The 23,015-nt window shown below is 37.3% G+C and overlaps 1 protein-coding gene across 1 annotated transcript in view; it reads left to right on the plus strand.

Moving 5' to 3' along the window:
* LOC134667214 (uncharacterized) overlaps positions 1-23,015 on the plus strand; it is a 161,203-nt gene that overhangs the window by 112,555 nt on the left and 25,633 nt on the right. The window contains exon 3 of the mRNA XM_063524542.1: positions 1,478-1,541. Within this exon, the coding sequence (XP_063380612.1) occupies positions 1,478-1,541 (64 nt within the window). The remainder of the gene's footprint in view (positions 1-1,477; positions 1,542-23,015) is intronic.

A 23,015-nucleotide genomic window follows, 5' to 3' on the forward strand; every position in this document is an offset into this window, starting at 1 on the left:
TAATATTCGACCTGACCTAAACACGACCTGTCCTCTAGTACTCCATCCACAAAACTTAATTCCTCGCCATTAAACGCATAACTCGCTTCAGTATCCAAATTATTGGCACTTCTTGAAATGTCCTACGGTTAGAACCTATTTCAAGTTGATGATGAAGATGCTACAATTCCTGACGCCTGTAAAATGTAATCTCTACAAATTTCAGGAGAGTAAATAGCTAATTTAATTTTAATTTAGATAAAATTTTGTGTAGGTTAAGTTTTATTTGAATTATTTGAATTATTTTTAGGGTTTTTTTACAATAATTGTATTAATGATGTGTAATATTATGATTGTATAAAATGAATAATATATTTGGCTACAATAGCTAATTTCTCTGGTCTGGAATAGAATCTAGTCTTTCATATGTCGGGCAGACGAAGCAAAGCATTTCTACTCGGGTACAAGAACATATTATTATAGCTGATGTCAAGCACCGCCAACTAAAGTCTGCGGTCTGGGAGCATGACATGGATAAGACTCTGGTTCTCGCCAAGGAGGAGCCATATATTACCAGAATGTTGCCAGAGGCCATTGAGACTGAAAAATATCTAAACTTTTACTGAAACTACAGCTCTTCTTTACCACCAGCTTAGGTTCCAGATACTCCGGGTGATAAGAAAACAAGCAAAACATAGAACTGTGAGACCGTAGAGATAAATGGTGTGGTCATTTAAGTAAAGTAATGTTACTTACAATCATTGTAATGTGTAACTATCTTTATTAGCCTATTTTGCCTGTATACGTAGCTTTATAATGTATATTTTTTGTTTATTACATCTGTACGTGGGTCGTTTTACATATAAACACTAGAAGTAAATATAGTATTATTATGTTTCTCATTACTTTTTTCTTCTTATTAATATAATTAAACATTTTTCCAAACATTCACTAGTGTGTTATTGAAATAATTATAAATTTTCTTGCCCTGTAATTCTTTAGTATTTTTTTATTTTGTGAAACTGTATAACGGCATTGTCCGTTTTTTAGGACAACCTTGAGAGCAATCAATCTATAAGGTTCGTGGCAATGTCCGTTTTAACGGACGTCCTGAAAACCCTACTTTCAGAATGCTTTTAATATTTTTTTCTTAAATATAGTACTTTTTTACCCATTACTATCCCCAAAAACATTCCATGAAATAGGTGGATACATTATTTCATGTCTTGCCATGTTAAGGGTTAACTATAGATCGTAGCGATTAATCTGTGCAGTCCGATTTGCGCAGTTTTATCTACCGTGTATATGACAAATCATTACGATAATCGACAACGATTTTTCATACACACGGCAGATAAAACTGCGCAAATCGGACTGCACAGTTTAATTGCTACGATTTATAGTTACGTGTGTAGCCGTCATAAGTAGTACTACTACTATTAGGTACTGGTTCATTCAAGTGATGCTGATGAGTAACAGTGTTTTTCTTTTGTTTCAGTGAACTAACACTGCTGGAAGGCATGGCAGGCTGCGGGGGTTGGAGTGAGGAGCCGATCTCCAAGGTAACAAACCTAGGGCCTAATATTTTTTGATTTGACTTACTCGCAGCTCACTTGTAGTATATTACTTGTAGTATATTATTGTAGTGTAGTATTGTAGTATATTAGGTGTGTAGGTATCATAATGTTTTGTGCATTGGCGACCGGTCTGGCCTAGTGGGTAGTGACCCTGCCTGCGAAGCCGATGGTCCTGGGTTCGAATCCCAGTAAGGGCATTTATTTGTATGATGATACAGATATTTGTTCCTGAGTCATGGGTGTTTTCTATGTATTTAAGTATTTGTATATTATATATATCGTTGTTTGAGTACCCACAACACAAGCCTTCTTGAGCTTACTGTGGGACTTAGTCAATCTGTGTAAGAATGTCCTATAATATTTATTATTTATTTATTTAAGTTTCACGGAGTTCTAGATTGCCAACATGTAAAAAATAAAGAAATACTTATTTAATATAAGTAGATACCTACCAATAAACATAAGAAATCTATATATACAGACTTATCCACAAATTTATTATATAAGGAACTTATCTTAACGTGCGATGTAAACTCGGTATCGGTGGTCGCACTAGACATAACATGAAAAGCAATTTCCAACTAAATAAGGTCCTATATGAAATTTTGAGAAATTCCCGAGATCCTACAAGTGGAAAGTTAATTCTGGAAACTTTCCGTAGGCTCTGTTAAGCTAGTTTTGTGTCAACTGATGGTAGTACCTACTGTATCGTCAAAGTTCATCATCATCATCATCTCAGCCATAAGACGTCCACTGCTGAACATAGGCCTCCCCTTGGACCTCCATTCGTACCGGTTGGAAGCGACCCGCATCCAGCGTCTTCCGGCGGCCTTAACAAGGTCGTCCGTCCATCTTGTGGACCGTCAAAGTTAACTGCTTGCATCTAATTCCTAGATTGGCCATTAAATTCTTAACGTCTTCTAGTTAATAGTAACGTCCCCATAATGTTGTGTTTTCTTATTTATTTTCTTTAGCGAAAGACTTCATTTATGTACTGACCGTTATAACGTTTTAACTTGTTATTGCTATCATTAATACACTAACCTATTTTAAGTTAGAATTGGATAAGTTGACAGGAGTTCGAAGAAGTATTTAGTTTTTCGGCCATTTTTTTGTAAAATCATAAATGGAAAGGATTAGAACTAATAAAATAAAGGAAACTACTTAATTCATAAAATGAATACCACGACGGTAATCTCATTGAATTCATGCCTGCAAACCTTAGTTTAGTTACATGTACCTACCTATATTACAACTACGGGTGTCGTGGAAGACAAGGGGAGAGGCCTTTGCCCAGCAGCAGTGGGACACCATAATAGGCTAGCTAAAAAAAAACAAATTATACATATGTTAGAATATTGTCACATAAAAATAAAATTGGTACATAACGAACCTGGGCATGTATATACCTACATATATTCTATAAATTGTTACCTACACATTACTAATACACTACTACAACTGTTCCAAAATAATGTAGCTTTATTAGAAAGCAAAATTCTACACACAAAACTAAATTCGCAAAGATAAAACGCAACATACAATCAGCCAACATTGCATAAGTCATTTAAAGCGCTGTTTACTTAAATCCTATTTTAAAAGTAACTTTCACTAGGTAGCGTTAGAATGATTTACAAGAAGATTTATGACTGAAGTGTTTTCCAGTTGCGAGGGCGCTTTCCAGAGACACAATACTGCACTTTGCGGGTTGCACAGTAATGCACATGCTACACAGACACCGCATTATGAGGCGTATATGTCGGCGGCCGATCGTAAGATCAGGCATATCGTGAAATTCCTAGGCATATCGTGTTCCCTGAGCCGACGGAGCCCAGCGTAGCGGGCTCCTATTTCTGGGCAGTTTGCTCTTCGGGCATCTGAAGCAACCTAACGGACCTATCCTACCTATATCTTGGATAAATGTGACTATCGTCAAAACATTACACAGGGACGTTACGATCTGCCTAGGGTTTGCACGACGGATCCGAAATGTATGGGAAGATCCGCGGATCCGGATCCAGATCCGGATAATTTCATACATTTCGGATCCGGATTGCAAACCCTAGATCTGCCTGATGATCGGCCGCTAACATATACAAAGAGCATGCGGTAACCACACATTGCTTTTCGTGCCTGCGATACGGCCCACTTGGGCACCAACATTTTTAAACATTTTTTTTTATTTAGATTTAATTGCCAATAATCAATACATTTTGAGATGTGGCCGTATAGCAGGCAGGGGACGATTGGTGTAATTTGACTTGTAAAATACTACGATTTAAGCAGCACACCTGAGTTGTATTTTTCACCGTTTTATACTATAAGAGTCCACGTACAATCTTAAAACTGTAGCACAGCCCTTAGTTCCCACACAGACATGTAGACACACCCTCATACACACGACTGTGAACTCCCTAATCTTCATACACTCACCATTCATCATATTCACTCGACCAATCACTCAATCACCTCGCGTGCGCCATACTGGCAGTCCGATCCCGTTTGCCTATCGAGATGCAACGCACGCGACTTTACGATAATTTTCAGTGAGTGATCCTTTCTTAGCTATTTTGTGTAAATCACAGGACCCCTTTTGACCATCCCCGGTTACACGTGGCGCCCAACGTGGGGCCCAAACTAGCAATGCACGCACGAGAACTTTCCAAAGTTGCGAAACTTTCCACATGAGAAATTCTCGGTAACTTCTGAGAATGTTCTCGAGAACGAGAATTTTTTTATTTATCGTAGTTTATACCATGAATATTCACGATAGTTTAGGTGTAGTCCTTACCCCCAGAAAATTCCGACTTTTGGTCGTCCGCTTCCGGTCAGAAAAATGTATGACGGCCCGGCCAAACGGTCAGACTTAGGTGGGGGGTGCTGGACCAAATTTCATAGAGGGACCCTGGCAGTTTTTGACGCCGCCATTTTTTTTCAATATGGCAGACTTTTTTTTTTAAACTTTTTGAATTTTGTCCTAGCGCGCTGAAATTTTGGTCACGGAATCTCGGGGTCCCCTACATACCTATGAATAAATTTTTTTTGGAAAAATGCTACAATTGCGGGAAAACTGGCCACTTTTATTTTGTATGGCAACTTTTAAACGGTGCGTGATAGGTGGGGGGTGCTCGACCAAATGTCATAGAGGGCCCCGAGACAAAACAAACTGCATTAAAAAAAAACAAAATGGCCGACTTTTTTTTTTTAATTTTTCAAGTTGGTCCGAGCGCGCTGAGATTTGGCATGGCGGGAGATAGAGGCTTCTAGATTCTAATGACACTAAAAAAAAATTTTGGAAAAATTTGTCGAAAGTCGAAATGTTCTCTGATATAAAGTGAGAATTTAAGCAACTTATTGGTAAATTTATCACATCAACAAAATAGCTAACTGTAATAGACAGTAATATATGCATAATAACATTTAGTTTTAAGTTATGCCTATTTAAACTTTATTTCAAGTATATTCTCTTGTTTAAACAATAATTTCCATGTTGCAGGAATGTTCTGAGAACATTCTCGAGAACGTTCTTTTTCGGAATGTTCTGCAATTTGTACATTGCTAGCCCAAACTCATTAGGAGGAATGGTCAAAATTAAAATTATTCATTAAATTTTTTATATATTTTTAATGTACACGTGTACCTACTGCTGGGCTAGCAATGGGAATAGAGCGACAGTAAAACGGCGAGATGACTACCCGTCCCTCTTTTACTAACATAGAAAAAGACGGTTAGTCTATCTCGCCGCGAGATACGGTCGCCCCAATCATATGCTAGGCCTACTGGGGCCTATTTCTCGAGCAATATTAGACTTATCCACGAAACGTCGCAAATCGTATGGGTTACCATGGCAACATGCGAATAATATTAGACTAATACCGCTCGACTAATGGGCCCCTGGGCCCGGTTTTCCATATTCGTTTTTTGACTATAGATGTATACCTAAATAAAGAACACTATTTAAAAAATTTAAGCAAATTGCTTGAATACATCCCCATAAGTCAAAAACTGTCACTAGTAAGATGTTGATACTCAGAAAAAATGTCCTTCACCATAAGAGGTACTCACAAAAAAAACCCGAGTCAAATTGATTTAAGGGCCAACTTACTATGGAAAACCGACTATGGCCTTTTGTACGGGAGCGCTTATGTGTGGTAACCTCGATAGTCGATTGTCTTGTGCTGTCTAATAGTTAAGGTGGTCTGTGGTGGGTTGTCTATGCTCTATGCTCATTTTAAGACGTTTAACATGTTCAGCTTTTACCGTCGAAGTAAATGACATTGTGGTTTTTAAGATCACTGGCGGAGTTTTCCGGTAGCGGCCTTACTTTGTTACATTGTGTTCTCTATAGTGACTTAAGTCAGCAGAACTCCTCAGTACGGATATGATGGTCGTATTTGTCTACGTGACAGCTTGCGATAAAACGGTGTCCATCTCTTTCTATCCCGCAGAGTTAAAAAGTGACTGTTGTTTTATCACGTGGATAAATGTGGATAAAGCGATCCATAATAGGCTTGCAGGACGAGCTGTGTTGACGCTATCGCTATGAGATACAATACAACTATCAATACAATACAACAATCAGTCTGATCCTTAAAAGATAATTAGGGAATGTTTTTTAACCCTTATCTTGGCATCGTAACACCCGTGATACATGGAACTTAAAAAAATCTAGCAAGTTCACTTTATTACCTAACAAAATAATTCTACCATCAATATGTCGAGCTACCCTCCTTACTTATAGAAAAAAATAATGGGCACGAGTGTCATTGTAAATTAATTAGTAATAATCAACATGGCGCCGCGGAAACAATAGATTTCGGTTCGTACAGGAAGTTTTGCATTTATTTCTTATGTTAGTATATATTTTTCCATAATCTACATTTTGATGTCTTTACTGGCTCTTAATGCATACATATTTACAATGCCTTTGAATTTAAAAACATTTAATACATAGAACCTTACATGAAACTGTTATGTATTATATTTGATACAGTGCCAAGAACTCAGAAATGTACATATCGTAAGGATTGTATTACATTTAATACATTGCCAAGTTATCGTCAAAATAGATTTATATGATTTTTTAATTTTTTTATTTTTGTGGGGTTACAAAACATGCTTCAATTATAGAATATTAGTTGTCGTATTATTTAGTTATTTAACTTTGATTTTTTTAAGAACTAGATGTTATTTAACTATATATTCGTATGCTGTAGCACTATTGCTACGCCGTAGCCCGTAGCACGGAAAAATATGTGTATGGCAAAAAATGGCCCCAAAGTAAAAAAAAAAAATTTTTTTTTACTTTTAATTATTTGTTTACTTTTCATATTTTACTCAACTTTTTGCTGACGACTTTTTTGAAACTTTACGGGATCAAATTTTCCGCCCATGTGATCAGGTATTCGTAGATATATTTTATATTTACAGGTTTAATAGTCATCTGATGCTTTAGATTGCGTTTAATTAGCAGTAAATGCTAATTTCTGTTGCATTACATGTTTTATTTTTATTAAAATCTACATTTTTCTTTTAAAAAGTAGGTAACTATTTTGTCGAGTTATTGGCACTGTATCAAATATGATACATATGATTTTCCGAAACTGGAAAATCCTGGATTTTTTTTCTTATTTTTTAATAGTCTAGTATGCTCAATAGGTGACAAAAAACTAAAAAAATGTTTATATTTAAGATATTTTGAGCCTTGCCAAGATAAGGGTTAATAACTTTTTTTTTGTTTTATTCTTTTTAATTAACAAGTGGATACAATATTAAAACTAAAGTTAGCCTATTTAAATGTGTCCCACTGCTGGGCAAAGACATCTCCCCTGGTTCTCCATAACTCCTGATTTTGTGCTTCTTCCGGCCAGCTATAAAGGAAATGACATACGGTGCCGAGACATGGGCGCTCACTAGGGGGGCTGTGCATAAAATACGAGTAGCACAAAGAGCCATGGAGCGCTCCATGCTCGGCATTAAACTGCAAGACCGAGTGAGGAATGTCGAAATCCGACGCCGCACCAAGGTGCGAGACGTAGGTGACGTCATCTCCAAGCTTAAATGGAGTTGGGCGGGACATGTTGCTAGGCAGAGTGATGGCAGGTGGACCAAAAGGTTGACGGATTGGTGGCCACTTTCGGATGAAAGAAGCGCCTGGCGTCCGTTAGCTCGTTGGGTGGATGACATTCGGAAAATTGCGGGGCACTTTTAGATGAGACTAGCCCAGGACCGGGATAAGTGGCGTACACGAAGAGAGCCCTATGCTCAGCAGTGGGCGACTGAAGGCTAGAATGATGATGATAAAGGAAAAGGTTAGAATAAAAACTTTATTATAATTTTCGCATTCTTATTTATAAATAAGGCCCGTCTCTCACGAGGCTACTCTCAAGCGATTTGTGTTTCGTACGCGTATCCTACGCGTCGCTTGTGAGTACCCGCCGTATTGAGTGAGAGAAGACGGGCCTAAGAGATTGTTCATAATTAATTTCTTCAACATTTAGGAAATGCAAAATTACAACAAATATTACAGGAGTGATGCCTACATGACGCAATTTTAGAATAGGTAAATATAAAATACATAAGTATATAAAAGGGAGCAAGTAAGAATACATCAACAGTTCCCTGCAGCTTTTTAAACAATCAGTACTGAGGATCATAAATATCTATAGCACAGAGTCTATGCAGTGAGTAAATCATATCAATTCCAACCAATTACTCTAAGACAATACAATTAACTGACAATACAATAAGTTATGGTAATCGCGGCTTCACACCTCGACAACAAAAGATGATCTTCCAATTACAATATAAATTAGACTAATAGCTGATATCAATGAATCTAAATCTCTTGATATATTCTTTGACTTCTTTTTGTTCAATCATTTCTGGAATATCAACTTTGTTTCGCACGGAATAAAGCTGCTGTTTGTAACAATTGACATAACAGATTGAAGAATTATCGATTATGGGAATAAGGTAATATAAGCTATGTAAACATTTGATTTATATGATTTTTTAAAGAATGGATAAGTTTTTCTCGAATGTGTAATGTATGCAAGTCCCACGCTCTCGATTCCTACGACGGGACTTTTTGTTGTGATTCCGACACCGATTCGATCGAAACGTTGGGATTATTTTATTATATGAGAACTGGCAGTTTCGTAGCTATCTATGAATTCTAGATTATAGGTACAGTCAGCTGCAGAAGTTACTAAGCGGGCGAGGTGTTCACAATTACCTTGACACGCTCTTATTCACTTAACAATAAAGTCGCATCAAGATCATTTTGAACACCTAGCCCGCTTAGCAACTTCTGCTGTTAACTGTACCTAACGTGCTTTGTTGATGCATTTATAGTTCGTATTTTTAGCATTAGAAAGAACTCCACAGAAGCAAGCGTGCAGTTTTTATCAGGTTCTTTAATTGTTAATAATTATTGAATTATCTAATGTGGCATGGTCAATACATATAATTTACTTTTTAAATTATTACCGCTAAAAGTGCCGGATTTGGAACCACAAGCTTACTTCTGCGAAATTCTTTCTAATGCTAAAAAAACGGACTATAGCATAGGGTTTGTTCCTGGTTACAAGTTACAAGTTAAAATAACAGCTACAAGGAGGACTCTTCTAACTGTTTACTTATGACTCCTCTAAATTCGCAAGCATCTGTAGACTCTGATATCCGCTCACCATCGTACCGTGGTTTTAATAAACAGATAACAAACTAGCTTTTTATTTTTCTCTTAACTTATCTTAATCAAATACAGTGAGTATAAAAGTAACGGATCAAACTACGCGTCAAATGTTATCATATCTGATAGCGTAACAAAAAGATATACACGTAAGTCCTTTTATGTAGAACAATTTGAGTACTTTAGAACGCGAACTGTAGAGATATAGGTATATCTCTATTCGGAAAAGAATTCCAGAATGGCAATTACTTTTAGCGCGTTGTTACATGCTCTTTGTACATAGTATCCCAGACTGACTTACCGAGCCTGTTTTAAAAGACTACGGGTCAGAATAGCGGCGTTCCCTTGTTAGACGATGTCTCATCAAAAACTACCATTACTCAAGGCGACGTGGAGTAATTGGTATCCGATTTAAGGCCGCATACCCGTGCCGTACTCAACCCTGTATCTCCACCCGCTTGGAGGTATGGTATAACATCTCGTTTCCGGGGGGAACGGGATTAATATTTATTTCTAATAATAAAAAATAATGAATCTCGCGCAGACAAAAATGCAGACAATTCTCAACAATTGCTTACATAGAATTATATATGACAATTGATTAATGCTAAGTAAACATTGTTTACTTTTTGAAAACCATTTTTGTATATTTACATTAGTTAAGTTCTATTTAAGTGCATGAATGTTATAATTTTGGATAATTTTAAAGAAATAAATATTATTCTATTCTATAACAATAACGGGATTTATTTGAGCGTATAATAAAAAATAATGAATCCAGCGCAGACACAAATGCTGGCAATTATTTAATTGTCAACAATTACAGGAATTTATTTGACAAATTGTCGAATTAGCTGTACATTTTTATATCATTTCTGACTATTTAATATAAGCCTTGTACTTATTGATAACTGGGAATGCCATCAAAATGTGTACTACGAATCTAACAAACACTTTAATAACTGGCCAAGCCCGCCAGCAGCAAGCAGGCCAGCGTAGTGAAACGTTCATCACACTGACAAAATGCCACTAGACATTGACAACTTATCGTGCCGTGCTGGTCCAATAAGTAAACAATAACACTGTGTAAGTACCTATTGTCGTTACTTGCCAACCCAGAAATCTACAGGGAATTGTCACTTGTCAGTGTGAACTGTCAATTGTCATGTTGATGAATAGACGACTCGTCCCGTTTATTGCAACTTGACTCTCGGACACAGCGTCATCGCCTTAAGTCGTGCTATGGCAAATTACAGCTGATTTGCTGTTCCATTGTGCGGCATTCTGAAACCGCCACTGCCTATTTATTCGTCATCATCAGTCGCAAGACGTCCACTGCTGGACGTAGGTCCTTAAAGATTCTACAACGACCGATCAAGATCCTTGGTAGGTATGTCCTTATGTAGGTACCACAGACAAAACATCCTCCAGGCATAGTCGCGCTACCCCCTCTGCCACGCATACGGTAATTTTACTTCATATTCGAGTAGAAAGTGTTTTTGTGCGACGTCCGTGTCTTTGAACGAACTAATCACGGGACGGGACTTCGCTCACCTCGTCCCGCGCACCCCCGCATTTTTGGCATCATCGGTTGCATGAAATAATTGCTCAAAACTACCTAGAGTGACGGCACCAATCATGGACATGTTAAGCGCACTAAATTAGAATTTCGTTTAAAAATGGGATGTTTTTTGACGATACAAAAATGGTGATTTTTTTTTCGGCACTTAAATACATGAGGAACATTTAAACAAAACCAAAAATTCTGTATGTTTAATACATAATTAATAAAAAATATATAAATAGAAATTTACGAAATCACCATTGATGGACATCAAAAATTCAGTAATGGACACCCAGTCATGGACATGGACCCAATTATGAACATCCATTAATGGACACTTTTGTATTGAACACATAAATGAAACAAATGATGTCACAAATCAACTTTTATTAACGCTATTTGAACTTTCATTTAGATTTCTAAGTTATACTATAAGAGTTTTAGTCCGGTTGCCGGCTGCATGAAACAAACCTGATCAAAAAATAGAATATACCTACCCTGTAGAGGTACCTGACATTTAGTACCTTCCAACGCACTTGGTCGGCCTAGGCTTAACCTGGCAGATTTTGTACAAATGGCAAAAACGTTGGACAAAAAAACATCAAAAAAATACCTCATCGAAAAATGGAATGAAACTTGTATGGTAGGATACCTGACCTTGGGGACAGTAAAAAAAAAGTGGTCGGCCTCACCTTAGCCTGGCAGTTTTTGCAGTCCGACCAGATTTATTGGACCACATGACACCTGCAATTTACCTCATAGCAAAATAGAATTGTTGACGTATGTCTTGGTCGGCCTCACCTTAACCTGGCAGCTTTTGCAGTCCGACCAAATTTATAAAAAAAAAACATGAAAAAGACCTATCGAAAAATCGTATGAAACTTGTATGGTACGATAGCTGCCTTTGAGGACAGTAAAAAAAAATGGTCGGCCAAATCCTGTATTGGCCGGCCGATTGGCGATTGGGTCGATCAAATTTGTGGTACCACGTGAGAGCTACAATTTACCTCATCAACAAATAGAATTGGCAGTTTTTGCTGCCAGGCTACGAGTTTTTGCAGTCCAACCAAATTTGTGGTACCACGTGACAGCTATAATTTACCTTGTCGAAAAATAGGATGAAAAAAACGGATTATAATAGCTAAAATAAACCTGTTGACGTATGGTTTGGTCGGCCTCACCTTAGCCTGGCAGTTTTTGCAGTCCGACTAAATTTGTGGTACCACGTGACAGCTATTATTTGCCTCATCGAAAAATAGGATGAATAAGGACGGGTTATAATAGCAAAATAAACCTGTTGACGTATGGCTTGGTCGGCCTCGCCTTAGCCTGGCAGTTTTTGCAGTCCGACCACATTTATCCATCCATCTAAGACAAAACAAAGAGCCCAATTATGGACAACTAAAAATACCCAGTTATGGACATCGTCCATTATTGGAAAATAAAGAGCAATCACAAAATCAACCCAACTCAAATGTTTAGTGCAATAAATTAAATAATTTAACACAATAAACTAAAAAAGTAATAAAAAGCTTAAGCTTGGACACTTGTCCATTACTGAATTTCATAAAATATCGAATCCAGTAATGAACAAACCCCACAAAAAACTTATTGCTGTGATTGGACATATTCAACTTAGCTCAATTTACTTGCAATATAGTATTATTCAGTAAAAATAACATTAAATCTCATTACAACATAACACAAGATAACGCCATGCACAAATATGTACTCACCTCCTTAACGATTTCAACAACAATAACGGATTTTTATGACCACCGCCCGCAACGAGATTTTACTTTGCAGCCATCTTAGAACAAAACGGCTGATTTTGGCGACATGTGTCAAAATGACAGCTCAAACGTCTATTGGTTATGCTTTAGTGTTGCCAGTTGAAAAATGTTGGGACAGTTGCTTAATAAATTCGATCAACGTAAAAAATGTCCATAATTGGTGCCGTGTCCATTACTGGTGCCGTCACCCTACCTAATGTTTTCCTGTGGTCTTATCCCGATTGTCGGTATAGAACAGTTAGCGGGGCCTTCTTCTGCTGCGTCCTTCGAATATCATTCAATATTCTTTATCCCCAAATCGCTACTAATATTATTAATGCGGATACACCACACTTCCGTAGCGGAAGTAACTCTGTCTGTCTGCTCTTCACGCTTAAACCGAATTAGATTAAATTTCGTATGGAGATAATTTGATGCCTGAGGAAGGACATAGTATAGTTTTTGGCAGTAATCATCGTCATCATTATCCCACGCAGAAGCTAGTTATAACCTCGTGCCGCCCAATATACATTAGGTTGTACATGTACACTCAGATTCGATGGAATGTCAACCTTAATTAAAAACAAAGTAGGTAGCATTTCATTTATCTCGTAAAATTTTCGAACAAATGAAATTCAACTGAAAATACAACAAGATTCTAACTTCCTTGGCTATAATTTTGTATGGTGAGCGGCACGCGGATAATTATGCTTCAGCGGCCATTGGTTCAACGCACACAGAAATAGACAAAACTCTTAAAACTCTTGTTTCCTATTAAGATCGCAGGAGCTTGATTAGCAAGTGAAACTCCCCTGATTTTTTTTTTATTATTATGAATGGGCTTACTCATGGCCACAGACTAGCCGAGGCGTAGACGTGGCCTACGATGGAGCGAGCTCGCCCAGAAGGTGCCTGTTCACTCTTGATTTGAAGGTTGCCGGGTTATAAGAACACGGAAATATAGACGCCGGCAAGGAATTCCATTCCTTGGCAGTGCGCATAAGGAAAGTAGAAGCAAAGCGCTTCGTGCGAATTGGTGGAATATCTACCAAGTAAGGATGGAAACCAGCCGTGCGTCTAAAAGTCCGATGGTAGAATGGGGACTGAAGAAATGTCTTTGAAGTCACCCGTTTATGGTCTAGAGACATCAACGTAGTAACGACGGAATGTGAAAAATGCAGTTTCCTCGCCTTACCCTGGACAAACGAGTCCGCCTCCATGAATATTTATAGCGTGAATAACACTTAATTAAGTGAAAATTGCCGCATCTTAGTGCTTTCTTGATTGCATCCCGAAGGAACCTAATAAGATTGGTTTGTCTATCTGATCTCTAAAAGTAACGATATTTATTATTTGTTATTTCGTTTTAGACAGGCAGCTGATGCTGGTACGTCCATATTATATCAGAGTTCATCTACCACGATTTCACTGTTTTGATAGTTTGTTAAACCTATTTTTAAATTGATTCACGCTTGTAGAGTTCACAACTTCAGAGGGTAATTTGTTCCAAGCATTTACTATTCGGTTTGCAATGAAGTTTTTCGCGATATTTGTTTTATCCTTTGTTGTTACTAGTTTAAGGTAGTGTCCTCTTGTGCGCGTGTTTGTTTTTTTTTTATCCATAAGTAATACATGGCATGTGATTCTCGTATTTCATAGGTAAATAAGTTTCGAACTAACCTTTGGTTTGAAAGTAACATATGCCTGAACAATTCTGCTACCATTGCTTTTCAACAGTTACATAAAATGCAAAAACTAGCCCTTCACTAATTCGAAGACGTTAAATTGGATGACGGGTTAATGGCTTATTACACAGTATCACATCAGAGAAATTCACTCGTCCACTTTTACAATAATTCGCACTATTTAGTAATTACGTACGTATCGCCGAGCCTGTGGTTTGGTTTAATTAAATTAATTAAATGCCTGCTGCTTTTAATTGCCACGGTGAGAATTCTGCGGCCACCGCGGTTACAACAAGTATGGCACAGTGGACACGTTACTAACAGTACCCTTTAGGCCATAACAACATTGTGACATCAACAACTTTATTCGAAGTGGGCAGTATATACCTATATATTTTACTTTTTATGTCATGAATCATGAATAATCCGTCGTAACGTTAATCCACGATTAAAATCAAATCCGGACGGCAGATCACAGATCTATATCAGTAGCATTGTAACCTTAAAAATCACAACTCGTTCTGATTGGTGAAGTGCTATCGTGTTCAATAAAACTTACTATACATGGTGTGTCTGACCATGGGGCTTTAAATCCAGGGCTTGATTTTACTCGCTAAACTGAGCTACTTTTACTATGGGACCAACCCTAAAATCGGGGAAAAATTTTGGCTTTTCCATAAAAAACGTCGACATCTGATCAGCCAAAATGTATGAAAAAGTAAAAAAAAATTCGGGATTTCGGGGTTGGTGCCATAATAAAAGTAGCTCAGTTTAGCGAGTAGAATCGAGCCCTGGATTTAAAGCCCCAAGGTCAGACACACCCTGTATATACGTAGTATAACCGCGGGCAAGCATATATACATATATGCACTGTACTCATATATGTATGAAAATAAGATTTTCGGATAGAAGAAGATATGTTGTTTTTTTATTTGGTTGCATAATTATATGACCCTTCAATCATAAGTTCATGGTGATGCCGTACTGACCCATACGGTGGAAAAATTTGCTGGCTATGGATGAGGTGTAGGTGGCTCAGATGGCAGAGCGCTGGAGTATCGATCCAGAGGCCGTAAGTTCAAGTCTCACACAGTATTTTTTCCATTTTTAAATTTATTCTAAGCTTGATGGCGTACTGTTTATACACTTTACACTGAGCTACTTGTTGCTTCTATTATGAAGCGGTTCTTATGTATTTGTTCTTCCCGTGCGTTCAACTCGGAACTATAACGGATGGGTAACAATTTGAACATACCGAGGAAATCAACGGTGGATTCCTTCGTTGTAAAACGGTTGTTGTTTATGTCATTATATGTAACAGTAGGTAAGTAAACAACGTCCTTAATTTGGACATAAGTAGTTTAGGGTAAAAGATCCAATCCACAAAAATCTGTTAGTAAAATTTGAACTTTCTGTCAAACTGAAAAGTCATTCATTTAAATGACAAATTTTAGAGGATGGATCTTTTACGCTATTTTATCTGACTCCCTTACATGAATGAGTGGGTACCAATCGTTGTGAGTATCAGACATCGTACATTTTCTAGCATGTACAGTGCAGCGGGGTGGTGTTAACGGAATTGGTATAAATAATTTCAACCCTAATGATTAATTAGCGTTAATTACGTTAATATTAACCTTAATTTACCATTTCAGTTGAAATTATCTATACCAATTCCGATAATACCACTCTGCTACACCAAAAATGCTGGAACATGTACGATCATTCGTGAGTATACTCTATGTAATGCTTGCTTCATGCTAGACCATGGGGTCACAGCGCGCAATTTTTCTGCAGAAATCGCGAAGCATCTGGTTGACGTAACTGGTGACCGAAGAGCTGGCGGCTACCTCGCACAACGTATCAGCATTGCGATACAGCCAGGAAATGCCGCCAGCATCCTTGGTACAATGCCTCAAGCGGCCTATTTTAGATTTGATTGTATTGGTAACTATTTGTAGTGTAGTACCTCTGTATATTTAATTATGCTTAGATCAAATCTAAAATAGGCCGCTTGAGGCATTGTACCAAGGATGCTGGCGGCATTTCCTGGCTGTATCGCAATGCTGATACGTTGTGCGAGGTAGCCGTCAGCTCTTCGGTCACCAGTTACGTACTTACTTCATGTATATTTTAGAAATTCCCGTTAGTGAATATTTATCAATTTTACTGCTTTTTATATATTCGGGTATAGTAAGGGTCTCATTCGATCTTAGAGATGCAGGTAAGAGTCTAAACATCTACATAATATTATGGACTAATCTGAGAATTAATGACTGTTCGAATTCACTACTGCTTTTAGTCTGGCGGTATATTAAACAACAATAAAATGTTATCAAACTGCACAACGGGACTTAATCGCGTATTTAAGTTAACTTAACTTAACCATTTAACTTGACTTAACTTAACTTTTTTTTTAACTTTTTTTTTGACTTTTTGATTTGTGTTTTAACTTGAGCCAGTCTTCTCCGAGACCACGGGGACAACGCCGTCCTCGAAACGTCGGAGGTAAATCTTATAACTTAAATACGCGATTAAGTCCCGTTGTGCAGTTTGATAATGTTTAATAATCGTGAAAGTTTAAATCAGTGTTTAACAATAAAATGCATTTTAGAACAGGTGCAGTAAATAAGGGAACTACAGATTAGTTCCAAGAAACTAGATTTCTGTACGAATTTGAACTTTAACACCAAAGAATCTCATAGTTTTATCGAAATAATTGATTGTTATCTAAGAAGACCCCTGGGAGGCGGTGTCCCGTGACGATACAAACGGCTGTACAGTCAGCAGCAGAAGTTGCTAAGCGGGCCAGGTGTTCAAAATGATCTTGAAGCGACTATATTGTTAAAAGAATAAGAGCGTGCTGCTGACTGCACTAGTGCAAGAAGGGTCACTTTTTTTGGAGTAATGAACTCACGAAGCGTGTAACAAAAAAAAAACCGGGCAAGTGCGAGTCGCACTCGCGCACGAAGGGTTCCGTACCATAATGCAAAAAAAAAACAAAAAAAAGCAAAAAGAAAACGGTCACCCATCCAAGTACTGACCACTCCCGACGTTGCTTAACTTTGGTCAAAAATCACGTTTGTTGTATGGGAGCCCCATTTAAATCTTTATTTTATTCTGTTTTTAGTATTTGTTGTTATAGCGGCAACAGAAATACATCATCTGTGAAAATTTCAACTGTCTAGCTATCACGGTTCGTGAGATACAGCCTGGTGACAGACAGACGGACGGACGGACGGACGGACAGCGAAGTCTTAGTAATAGGGTCCCGTTTTACCCTTTGGGTACGGAACCCTAAAAATGGGTTTGTAACAGAATTGTATGGCGTAATAACTTAAAGTTCTAGCAGAGTTGCTTCTGTATAAATGCTGACCACCAAAAACATTTTCATGTACATTTTGCCAAGACGAAACCATAAGGCTCGCACTTTCAAAAAGTTATCAATTATCTTGTAGAGCCAAGCTTTTAACTCTACACAAACTACACTTTAGTCAAAATATGTGGCTTAGCCGTTTTGCTACCGTCATATGGGCGTAAGGTGAAAAAATTATTCACTAATTATTTTTTATTAAACAATAGTCCTTGTAGTAACGAAACGGCCAAACATATTTTGACCTAAGTAAGTTTTTGACCTACCTAATGTAATATAATATCATTAATATCTTAATTCTAAGTCATTTTTGAATGGACATCGCATAATTTATATTTAACATTTTAGGAGCAGCCTCTAAAGACTTAGGCATGTTCTTTTTATATATAGATATAAGGTATAGACCTTAGGTAATATGATAATTTTATAAATAATTTTATAACTTATAAAAGTTAGTTCTCTAAGCCTAAAGAATTGCAATCTTTTGTGATGTTTTCTGTTTGTTATACAAACTTCGTAACATTTATTACTCGCTCCACAAAACTTGACAAATCGCAGCCCATTCAAAACACTAACATAAAGCAATAAACCCATATAAATGGATTCACAGGCTACTTTATAATGACAAATTGTTTTCGGAACCCCAGATAAGTATCGGCCTTTCTCTCAACCCATCCACTGTTATTAAAGTACGGTGAATATATAATTAAATACGTCTTAGTACGAGCTTCCGGTAAAAATAGCTTTTGGCTCGAGTGATTAGTGAGACAAAAGGGTTCTGTAGTTTTTTCGTTTTGTTTTAATAAGGTCATGTGGGGTAAGTGAAACATAGTTTTTTTTATCGGGGCAAGACTAAACAACTGTACCTTACCTATGAGGATTCCATACAAGTTATTTTTTGCCCCAGTGTTTCTCTTATCCCGTCTAAACTGAAATAAAATTAAAGTAGACGCTATTTTAATTTGTTGTTATAAAAAAACGCAGCAGAATCCCATAGTATTAGGTAGTTATCAAAGGTCGTTACCCAAATTAGGTATCCAAATATCGAGTTAAATTAGGCATTGAAATTATAATCAAACCAATCTCTTTCTTACCCACATTCCTTGTAACTGTGTCTGTCTGTAAGTTTCGGTTTTCATTCAAGTAGGTAAAACCACTCAAATTGTATAAGTAAGGTCAATGTGGCTGATTCCGTCATATTAGGGGCTATTCCGTCCACTTGCGTTTTTCTCGAACAACGAACAATGTTGATAACTTCGTCGACAAAGCAGCGATTGCTTTTAGTTACAGCAATTTAAAGCAAATACCAATTTTCCCTACTACTGAAAATCAAAGAAATATTTATGTACGCTCGTGGACGGAATAGTCCCTACGACGAAATTAGCCACATTGACCTTAGTTATAATATCTTTATAATAGGTATACACATTTACTATACTTGTAAGTACCTTTATTTAAAATAAATTACATTGTTAAGTCCTTAGTCCCTAATGGATCCATGCATACTACCTAACTTTATGTGAAGTACCTACTTAGTATTAAATAAAGATATCTATCTATCATTCATTACTGACGAATACATTTTTTTTCTGACATAATTAGTATCTTTATTTGTGGCGCATATGCACATTTTTAAGTAGGTTGCTCTATTAAAATACAGATCTCTGTTTTTATTGGAGTATCATGACTGTTATTAAACATAAAACGTGCATCTTTTATTGCCTAGTTCATATTCATTATTGTAATTTTTATTGTGTAACTATCAAGTTGCAAATAAGAAAATAAATTGAAAGAAATAGCATAAACTATATAGCAATAAGGATGCATCCACTTAATGTTTAATGCATTTCAAATAGCAAAAACAATAAACCAGGGTGGTGATAATTCTAATTGGCTGTGCTCGTAAAATACAGGGTGATTTCGGGGTCGTGGAGCAAGAGAGCCAGACATCATACAGAATCCAAAGATGAGCCTAATGATGTTGTTAATTATTGGTTATCACCAATAATGATGATTATTTTCCAGATGACAAGTAGGAAAAAACATTTTTGCATACAATTTGGTGACCCTACTCAATGTGACGTTTTGTCGCTTTCCATACAGCGTATGTCAAAAGTCATAGGGTGACCATAATTACTTAGTATAACATTAATTTTACTTGAAAAATAAGAATAATTAAAGTAATTATCTTTTAATCAAATACTACCATATGATAATGTGGATCATTTACAGAGTCAGAAAAAGTGGTTCTGGATCACGACCCAGAAATCACCCTGTATAATAACTATAAACACTGATGAGTATTTAAGTATTGACTGATTGAATTTATATATTATTGCTTTCTACCTTCACCATTAGAGCCTTACCCCCTTTTTCATAAAACTTAGTAACATGTGTAAAATTTTGTCTCTTTCTGATAAACACTAATTTTAACATGACGGATAGGGATAGGGATACACGAATGCTGCAAAGTCGAAATAAGAGAGTTAAGTATATTTTTGACCTGAATATTATGTCAGTCTCTATGTTCCCTAGGTACCAATCAAAAAACTTTATTGCGCCTGTCTTCTCGGGGTCGTGATATGCTAATAATTAAAAAAAAACCGTTTTGAAAATTCGGCACATTCAACCACGGAACCCTGATAATATTCTGCTTGTTATTACATCCACTTCATTGCGCGATAGCATCAGAAGCACAACAAAAGATGTACCAGTGTAATCGTTGTACAAAAATTACCCAAACTAGAGCGGTAGAATCATACCGGTTACGTATCATTAGGCTTATGAGCAGAAAGCGTATTATACTTGATTTATCGTTTGATAATGACAAGATTGGTATGATCCGTTTTTTACTGATAATCAGTATAAAAAACTACATATATAGTACCTACCTACCTACATATATTGAAATTAATACGAGTTTAAGGTAAACGTCCACAGGGTCGCATCGCACGCATCGGACGCGTACGCGTCGTACGCAACGGATTCTAGTATTATTTGTATAGAAAACTCACACACAAGTGCACTGATCCGTTGCGTGCGATGCGTCCGATGCGTGCGATGCGGCTCTGTGAACGTCTACCTTAAAAATAAAGCTTGAATCACAAGTGAGTCAGTGATATGTCTCAGATAATTATTGTCAGTCATGTAGACCGATTTTTTAAGTCGAAAATGTACTAAGTGAATTGGTGTAATACTGTAACCTAAAATAAACAATAAGAGTTTCGCCTATTCCGGGTGTGGCCTGTAATATGAGCAAAAAATTAAACTGTAGGCTGTACTCCTCATACTGACTAACATTTGTTCAGCGACTTTTAAAACTTGTGGTTTGATTTTTAATACACTTTAAAGTTAATGCTAAGACGCAATGTATTGCGAATTTTGTTTTGTTTAAGGCGTGACAAGCAACGTCAATCACAATGATATGGCGTGGCGATGGCATCCATTGAAGATAATATTTATTTTGTATGAAAAATAGGGAGTCTAAATAATTCATAATTTTTAAAAGTTGTAGAACAAAAGTGTCACCGTTTGAGGATTACAATCTATGTTTTAATTATTTGCTCATGTTACAGGCCACACCCGGTATACATAATTATTATTTCGTCGCTGCACATAAGTCCTTGATCATAGATGAATGCACTCACATGTGAGTGCTGTGCAAATAAAGATAGATGATGCGTCCCGTTGAGTTGAGTATGTGAGCATATTACCATCAGTGTACCTCAGTAAACCATTAATAAAAACCGGGCAAGTGCGAGTCGGACTCGCGCACGAAGGGTTCCGTACCATAATGCAAAAAAAACAAAAACAAAAAAAAGCAAAAAAAAAACGGTCACCCATCCAAGTACTGACCACTCCCGACGTTGCTTAACTTTGGTCAAAAATCACGTTTTTTGTATGGGAGCCCCATTAAAATTTTTATTTTATTCTGTTTTTAGTATTTGTTGTTATAGCGGCAACAGAAATACATCATCTGTGAAAATTTCAACTGTCTATCAGGGTTCGTGAGATACAGCCTGGTGACAGACGGACGGACGGACGGACGGACGGACAGCGAAGTCTTAGTAATAGGGTCCCGTTTTACCCTTTGGATACGGAACCCTAAAAATTTAACTACCTATGCCTACAATGAGCTATGCTCAAAATAAGATCCACCCTCCCACAAGGTATCAATCGTTTCCGCTACGACAACGATACGCTATGTCTCTCTATCGCACTATTATATGTGATAGAGAGACAGAAAACGTTTCGTTGTCGTGGCGCAAACTATTGATACCTTGGCTAACTCCGGACGTCAAAGACGGATTACACAGACGCGCCCGCGCATCGTTCCGTTCCGTTCATTAACCCTGCTTTCTTTCGTCGTAAGCTAATTTGACAGTAATTGTTAGTTTAGCACTTACCGCACTCATGTATTATTTATAATAACGCAACATTGAGTTGCGGGTTAATTGCATTGTTTCGTTTCGTACCGGTTTTAGTTGCTTGATCCTTTTAAGCGGCCCACTGATTAACAGTCCGCCGGATGGTCTCGGCCTGTCAGTTAGAATTTTGACAGTTCCGAATAACTGACAGGCCGATACCGTCCGGCGCGTCTAGTGGGCCCCTTTACAAACTGTAAAATACTTCTTTCACCCCTATTTTCGATAAGAAAGCCCGCTGCTTCACACTCGTAAAAAAATACCCTCTCATAGAAAATGGACCAGCCATAAAAACGTGTGTGTATAGCAGGCCTAATTCAGAGTGAAAAATAAAATTTCATAATACGAGTAACATTATTGAATAAATTTCAATCCAGTTGTCAGAGCCACTTTCTCATCTTAAATAATGGCGTAAATGGCTGTTTTATACGAGAAAACTCTATATTAATCGTCAAAACTGCCGACTTATAATCGCGTATTCAAATTTTTCACATAACACCGGTAATGTTACGTGAGCGAAATTATAAAATATGGTGTTGGGTGTTGAAGTCCAATGGGTGATTATTTACATCACCATAAGTAGATGGTTTATACGGAACGTACACGTCTTCTACTAGTCTAAAATACAGACTTATTATTTAACATGTTACTTAACGGTTCGTTATTGGTAGGTATGTAATTTATGTCAAATTCACTAAGTGCAATGTAGGACAAAAGCCGCTTCTCTACTTTACTATCAGCCATTACTGTAATGTGCCCTTCCACCCATATTAAGTTTAGTCACACTTAAATTTGTAGGTCTCCTTGGATGCGCCCTGTAGTCCGGGCGTAAGAATACGGCTACGGTATCCCCTGCCTGTCGTAAAAGGCGACTAAAAGGGGTTCTCGGGGTCGGAGACGGTCGCAGCTAGGGACTGCGACCAAAAAAAAAAGGAGAGGACCCTCAAA

This window comes from Cydia fagiglandana, chromosome 9, assembly GCF_963556715.1.
Source record: "Cydia fagiglandana chromosome 9, ilCydFagi1.1, whole genome shotgun sequence".
NCBI lineage: Eukaryota > Metazoa > Arthropoda > Insecta > Lepidoptera > Tortricidae > Cydia > Cydia fagiglandana.